General features: G+C 31.0%; 1 protein-coding gene across 1 annotated transcript in view; it reads left to right on the top strand.

Annotated features, from left to right (window-relative positions):
* The first annotated feature begins 3,184 nt into the window (after window positions 1–3,184).
* The window catches only part of LOC145303737 (methyl farnesoate epoxidase-like), a 29,951-nt gene continuing 25,012 nt past the window's right edge, over window positions 3,185–8,123 (top strand). Inside the window, exons 1-7 of the mRNA XM_080145340.1 lie at window positions 3,185–3,259; window positions 4,072–4,141; window positions 4,730–4,793; window positions 5,302–5,346; window positions 5,805–5,858; window positions 6,087–6,191; window positions 6,897–6,986. Coding sequence (XP_080001466.1) covers window positions 3,199–3,259; window positions 4,072–4,141; window positions 4,730–4,793; window positions 5,302–5,346; window positions 5,805–5,858; window positions 6,087–6,191; window positions 6,897–6,986 — 489 coding nt within the window. The 5' untranslated portion in view covers window positions 3,185–3,198. The remainder of the gene's footprint in view (window positions 3,260–4,071; window positions 4,142–4,729; window positions 4,794–5,301; window positions 5,347–5,804; window positions 5,859–6,086; window positions 6,192–6,896; window positions 6,987–8,123) is intronic.

The following is an 8,123-nucleotide window of genomic DNA, read 5'->3' as shown; positions in this document are numbered from 1 at the left end:
GCATTGATAGTAATATAAATTTAGTGTTCATGAACGAAAAAATCTTTGAATACTTTTTTAAGTTTAAATTCTAGCGTATGTCGCTTCTAGTGTTTGTCGCACTTTAAAAATTCTACTGTTTGTCGCGAAATTAAACATTCTACTGTTTGTCGTAGTCTAGTGTTTGACGCATCTATTGTTTGTCTGTCTAGCGCTTGACGCATCTACTGTTTGTCTGTCTAGCGTTTGTCGCATCTACTGTTTGACGTATCTAGTGTTTGACGTAGTACCTTTTTTTCAGATATTTTTTTTGTCTATTAATAGAATGAATAATCTAAGGTGAGTACTTTGCATGATTATTAAAGGCAAAGTTTTTTAGCATGCTCTTAAATTAACTAAAAAGTATTTAAGTTTTGTAATCATTTAAAATATTTATCAGTCATTTTCTGCTTAATTGGTGCAAGAAAATCTAAGAGGCAAAAAATTATAAAGGTATGATATATGAAATTTTGAAATGAGGAATCATATAAAAAAATACTTATTCAGTATTTGTATTTTTTTGTTCAGTATTTCAGTATTTTTTCTTATTTTAGGATTCAGTATTTTCAGTATTTCCTTTTTTTTCTTCAGTATTTTCAGTATTTTTTCTTATTTTAGGATTCAGTATTTTCAGTATTTCCTTTTTTTTCTTCAGTATCAGTATTTTTTTGGTTGTGGCCACACTGCCTATATGAGCGACTACTTTTTATGTTTTTTACCTTATAAATTATTTCTGACAGATTTTTACAAAAACGGCTTGCTTTATTGTATCAATATCCATGACAGATCTATATATCAAATCAAAGAAAACTTAGTTTTAAAATAATTTGATACTAGTGACGCGTCCGTAATGTGTTCAGATATTAAACTAAACATTTTAACCCTTTCAGGACGATAATTTGAAACAAAAAAAATACTAGGATCCTAAAATATTGGAAGAAAAAGGTTGAAATTCAGGGATTGGAAAATAGAAGAAAAAGATAAATATTCCGGGATAGGACAATGGAAGAAAAAGATTAATATTCAGGGATAGGACAATGGAAGAAAAATATTAATATTCAATCTAGCCAATAGCGGGATAATTTAAGAACGCCGCCTCTAGTATCATATATGTGTTAGGTCAGAGAGAGAGGGGACAATGGGATGTTTATTGCACTAGTCCCCAAAGTTTTATAATAACGTTTTCTTATTCGTTGGGTGAACAACTTTGGGGACTTTATTGAATTTTGATTGGTTGGTTTATCAAGTTGAATGTTCAAACGTTTCTACCACTAATTTTTAATCTACATAAGGGTTGATTTTCTGTAGTACATAATTTTTTGGTCATTGTCTTATCCCTTTAGATCCTGACTTGCTATGTATAAATTGAACAAAGTACTTACATTCTATGTAGAAACCATAGTACGTCCCATCGTATGGCTTATATTACACTAAATGATACGACATGTAGAGTTTAGCAGCTCTGTAACATGAACTATTTTAAACCCTTTTTAGTTACAAAGTTACAAGCGCCAACAGTATTTAAGGGTTCTATTTTCGGAGCGGGAAGAAGGTTAAAAATGGACTAAAACTCATCATAGAGTTAACATAAAAAATAAAACACCCTAAAACTATCCAAAGAATTAAATTCAAAAATAAAATAGCGTAAAACCAACTCAGGAGCTATGCAAAGTTCCTCTAAAATGGAAATCTCAATTGGTTCATTGGTTAGCGAGATTCTAACAAACAAAAAAACTTACTATTGAGATAACAGGATAGGACAATAGCTATAATATTTGTTAATTTATTTAAGAAGATGTCTTATTTCTTAAATGTAAAAGCTTCGCTGCTATATGAACATAGAACGGATTGAAATATTGTATAGCTTTAAAGTGAGGTGTTATTGTATACGAAATTTAGTAGATTTGCTTACAAAACAGCAAATATTTAAAACTTTCATAGCTATATGTATGTGTGTCCAGAAACATTTAAAATACGTCTGAACCATGAGTCCAAAAATTTGAAGGAGATAATAAATATATTGTAAGTCCGGTCAGGTTTTGGTCTATTAAAATCTATTTCGATTTGGCTTATAATGAGAAAAATATAAATATATTTTTAGGATTTATATGGCTTTCTTTCATGTAAATTACAACGTCTTGGTATCTACTAAAACAAGAGAGGGGTAGGTTTCTGGTAGAATCCGTAAAGGTGTGAGTTTTAAGGCTTTAAAATAGTAGTAGAACGATAATATTCACTAAATATGTGTATTTCTTATTGAAAAGAACTAAAGACAAAAAAAAATTAAGTTAACATAAATTTTCATCGTTCTACTACTGTTTTTAACTTATAACACATAACCTTTACGGATTTTACCAGAAACTTAACCCTCTCTTTATGGACACATTACGCTAAAGTTGCGATTTAGATATTTAGAAGTTTTATAGAAACACCAAAACTGGGAGTCGTAAGAGGGCATTGGAAGAAAGGGGAAGTGTATGTTAAAATATTTTGGTTTCTTTTAGTTGCGTTTAAACTTTAGACCAGTTACTATGTGAGCAGTTCATTTCATTTATTTCTTATTGTACGTTGTAAATTACGTAAACATGAGTTAAAATGAGAAACATGCCTAGAAAAAAATACCGTAAATAAAGTATTTGGTAATGAATTTACAACTAATGGCGTTGCCCCTAAACTGTAGGGGCTTTTTTTCTACATTTCAGTGGAAAAATGGCCTAAAACTATTCCATGGTATACATAAAAATTTTCTGAAAAGTAAAAAACTGAAATACTTACTACATTTTTATAATTTTATAGGTATATGGCTTATTTACCGATGTGCTAATCTTATGAAGATATCAATACTTGCTTTTATATTTCAAAACATATAGTGCTGCCCTACTGCGGACAAATTTTGTCCTTATTTTGTTGTAATAAGATAAAACATGACTGTGATATTGGTCCGCTAGTTGTCATTAGAAGAGGTAACTGGTTCGAGCCTTGTCGTAATCAACATGAGAAATCATCACATAGAAGTAAAAAACTAGTGAATTGGCTTATTAACTTATTTACATGAACCAAAGTTAGAACTTACAAAAAAAAGTTAACATAATCAAATTATTGTTTGTCTGTAATAATTCTTTGCATGTATTAATCTTTGAGGTTAAAACAAAATATAAATTTTTTCATCAGATTTTTAAAATGTTTATATTCATTATAGTTTTGTTTGTTTTTATAGTATGGTTGATAAAGTATAATACAGGTAAACATATGTTTTCTGAAGTAGTGGGATGTTTGTTTGTCACTCTGCTAAGATCTCCAAAATATCGTCTTTTACTGTCAAAGGTGTAAAAATAAAATAAAGGTTCAAAGTTAAGTCTTAGCTATCTAGAATACCTGATCTTTTTGTAGGGACTATGGGAGATAAAAAGTAGAACGCCAAAGATCTTATTTAACTTTTTCGGTTTTAGGCCATTTAATTCCAACCACTGCACTGCAAAGCAAAGAATCAAATAGCCAGTAGTTTTGTAAAGAATAAGTTTTATTATTTCTCTGTTTAGATCTCGAAACTTTTAAGATTTTATTTCTAGATTAAAGTCTTGACATGTGATAAAGACATTTCTCGTACTCATTCGAATCCGGTGGATAGGAACCGGTTCTCATCCATACGAAAAAACAATGTCTAGCATCGTATTATATCCAGTTTTCTACGAATATAGAAATGTACAATCATAAGATTAAAACCAGTTTTTTTTAGCCGGTGCCTCCGGCACCCCGGGGCTAAAAAAACTAGTTTTAATCTTATAATTGTACATTCTATATCCGCGGAAAGCCGTTTATAATACAATACGAGAAATAACTATTCCTTACCCCTCCCTCCCCCTTAAAATACATCCTGTGAATGTAATTTTGTAGACTTGATCCTTATAAGTTAGGATTCAGATGCACACGGAGATTGGAAGTGTGTAGATTGGTAAGGTTCGCGCACAGTGTGTCCTACATCAAATACTGATCCTCTGTATGCTAGGGGCGCACCCTGTTTTGCTCTTGTTAACTATTTCTGACATAATTCAGGTAAAATTCCTGGACCGTGGTTCCTACCTCTGGCGGGCTCAGCACCTTTCATCATGTTATATGAACCAAGGAATATAATAGCAGTCAGTGAAATGCTACGCTCCTTTTTTAATTTTGTAAATTGTGTATCTATTTTATCTTGCCAGTAGTGGAGCTACTTTTTAATTTGAGCTTGTCTGTCTTAATCTTTCAGGTATTTTAAGACAGGCGAGCAAAGTGTAAGTAAACTAGTTATTTTTACTGTTTTTAGCTGCTTGTTTTTGGTTTAGTTTATGCTGTGCCCTTTAAATGTGGCATTTTTTTTTATTAATTGTCAAAGAAGAAATCATTTATTAATAGCGATCACATATAAGTTGGACAAACAGACGGACAGTGTAATATAATATAGAGGCTCATTAATCAGGAGAATCCCATGCACGAAAATTTTCGAAGTCAATTTTGATACCATGCCAAGAAAATTACAAATCATTTGTCAATTAACATTATAGACAGACAAAATAAATAGTATAGTAGTATTATTCTTATAAGCTAATTACAGTTTGAGAAAACTTGATAAAAAAGATCAACTGTCTATTTATAATAGCAGCTGAGAAAATTATAGTTTTCTATAAAAAGCTTACAATAATCCAAATAGTTTGACTGCTATTTATTTCATTAGAATGTTATCATACCCCTACAGAGCAATGTACAAGTTATCTGTTAAATATGGAAATGTTATGAAGGTGTTATATATTTTTAGTAGCGAAGCTACTCTACAGTTCGAAATGTCTGTTCGTCCTTTTTTCCTTCCATCTGTCTGGCTGTTCTTTCTTAAGTCTTCACTACTTATGGATTTTGTCATCCCTAATTTAAAGCATTATTCTAGAAAGCTTTTGGATATTTTAAAAGTACTTTTCAGATTTGACGAAATTCGAATGACAAAGGGGTTGTGCAAAAAAACATTTTTGAAGAAAAAAAAACATGGTCTCACATGATTTCAAATCGCCTAATTTGGCGAGAAATGAAAAAAAAAATTGACAGTTGCGGAAAACGGCGGCGAATGTTGAGAGCGGGGATCACCAATATTCTTCATTGTAACTTTTGTCCTACAGAAGCTTAAATCCGAAATTAGCACACCCTCTGATGGTTCTCAAGTAACCCCCCCCCCCCCCTGCCCAAATAGTTTTTATGCACATCCTCATTTTTAGTTAATTTAATCGTTTTGAATTTTGACTAGTTTTGATATTTTAGGTTGGATTAGGTTTACAGCAATGGATTATTTTATCAGGATTTAAGGTATCTTGACAATCAGTCATTTGTGTGACTCAATATTAGAATATCCGTACGTTCATTTCAATCAGGTTGATTTAACCTTTTTGACTTTAACTTTTTATGTGATATAATTATCCTATATATCTAATTTTTGGAATACTAATTCCTAGGACATCACATTACAATATTATAAGCCAAGCATCTCTATAATCAAGTCCTAAAAATGGAAACAGTACCCTGTATTTAACAGATTTGCAGCAAAATCATATACAATTTTTTCCTACATAAATAATTTGCTTACTCAGTTCTAACACTACAAGAGTAATTATTAAGAGTTTGTCCTACCATTTCAGAGCTTCACTTTTATGGTTATTGTCATCCTTATTTTAACAGAAATTTATCTGATCCTCCAAAAAAGCGGACAACACTTGCCCACGTCCATTTGATTTCTAAAAAGCTACTCAAATATTATTTTTTTCCAGGAGATTCAAGAATTTTCAATGTCGGAGAACTCAGTTTCACATCTTCCATCAAAGGTAGGAGTAAAATCAACTCCCTTGCATTATTTGAAGTAATTTAAAAATAAGGGAGATTAGTTTTTTGTTTGTTTATTACTTTAGGTCAGGCAAGGTTAGGTTATTTTGGAAACTGGGTAGCCCTGCAGTCTGGATAGGCCCTGCAGGTTTTACATATTTTTTTTGTTTATCATCGGATTTTAATTTCTTTTTTCGGCTGGATCATTATCTATTTTTTATTGCATTTAGACATTTGATGAGATCTATTCGTTTGACCGTCCGCTTGGCATAATCTTTCCTGATGGCGAACTCTGGAGGGAGCAAAGAAAATTTGGAGTTAAAACATTGAGACAGGTAACACATAAATAGAATCAACCCCTCACTTTAAAAAATTAGCCCTGTTTGTTGAAGAAATAATAATGGGATCTTAAAATTTTCGATAAAAAAAATCTCAATAATATCTAACTTTTTTGAGAAAACTTTAGTCTATTCTGTTATAAATAATTTTTATTCCTATGCTTTGCAACGTATTAATGTTGTCATCCTTGTTTAATTTTATTAGCAAAGCTACTTTATAATTTTTATGTCTTTCAGTCAGTCCGTAACGATTTGAGGGAATTGTGATTTTCTCTGCTGATATAGAAGATAGAGATTTGTAATTAAAATTCCTATGCCCTAAGGGCATCTATTCTTTACATTGTTTTGTCCGTTTGTTTATCAGTCAAACTTCAAAAGAAATAAAATCTTTTTTTAAAGGTTTCGTGATTTTTCTTGAGTTCTTTAATCTTTTTTATGACAACTGAACATCTGCTCTATGAGTTATATCTTTTTCTCGTATTCATTCGAATCCAGTGGATAGGAACCGGTTCTCATCCACACGAAAAAACTATGCCTAGCATCGTATTATATCCAGTTTTCTACGAATATAAAAATGTACAATTATAAGATTAAAACCAGTTATTTTAGCCGAAGGCACCGGCTAATCTTATAATTGTACATTCTATATCCGCGGAAAGCTGTTTATAATACGATGCGAGAAATAACTATTCCATGTTTTAGTTAGGAGTTGGAAAGTCGTCATTGGAAGATAAAATGTTGGAAGAAACTAAAAATATGCTTCAATACATGAACAATCTTATTAATACTAAGGTAAAATAATATTATATTATACTATAAAGCTATTTATCGCATCGTTATAGACATCTTTCCGCGGATATTAAAATGTATAAGATTAATAATACGAATATATACATGATTTTTTCAGTATGTATGAGAACCGATTCCAATCCAGTAGCTATTATTCGGCTTCGAAGCCTTTCTGGAATTATTATAAAAGGGGTGAATGCACGTACGAGAGAAATAAATCTTAAGCACCTTCACACTTTTCCTCAACAGTTTAACGGATTTAAGACCAACACGCAACAAGCGGTCAATGGATTCTATAAATAGACATATTTGCAAAATCAAAACTGGTTTTAGCTAAATTGTATCTGCTCCTTCTTCCGGATTATGGAATTTTTAAGAATTTGACTAAAAATGTGTGATAATTTGACTTTAAAATAGCCTTTGATGTAAAATGTATATTACCTCTAACACATGAAAGCAGTAGTAGTTTTAAAAACTTTTTTTTGTAGATTAATTATAACTCATGAAATTGTCGACGGCGGTACCTTCTGGTTTTAAAAAATGCTTTTTTTCTTCAAATTACCTTGAAATCTTAAACTAAGAAAGTAAAAACAGTAATGAAAAATCAACATATTATTTAACTAAACAATTATGACAACATCCATAAAATCGAAGCACTGAAACGGTAGGACAAACGGACATTAACACTTATATAGTGTCAGAATTGAATAATCAGAATATAAATGTATAAGAGTCGAAGCAAAATTGTAAGTAAATTTGTTGAAAACTGCTTGATTCAGGATAATGTTTATGGACATACTTACATTTTTATGACTTGATTATAGAGTTGCTTATAACATTATACTTTGTTGTCCCAGGAATCCAAAAATCAGATAAATCGGATGATTAGATCACATAAAAATTTGTTGTAAAGTAAAGTAAAATGTAAAATGGATGTACGGACATTCTTGTAATGATTATAGAGTTGCTATGCTTTCTAAATCGTACCTAATTACTAAAGGAATCACAATGCAAAGTTTGAAATCGAAATGACATCTCTAACATGCCTAAACTAACGAAAAAAGCTATCCGTTTGTGAAGGACGTACGGACGGATTGACCCTAATTATAGAAAAGCTTCGCTTTTAAAAATACTGACAGA

This window comes from Acartia tonsa, chromosome 13 (genome assembly GCF_053477335.1).
Source record: "Acartia tonsa isolate MP-2025a chromosome 13, ASM5347733v1, whole genome shotgun sequence".
NCBI classification, from domain to species: Eukaryota; Metazoa; Arthropoda; class Copepoda; order Calanoida; family Acartiidae; genus Acartia; species Acartia tonsa.
The sequence above is the reverse complement of the archived record's forward strand: the minus strand, read 5'-3'. Positions and strand labels throughout refer to the sequence as shown.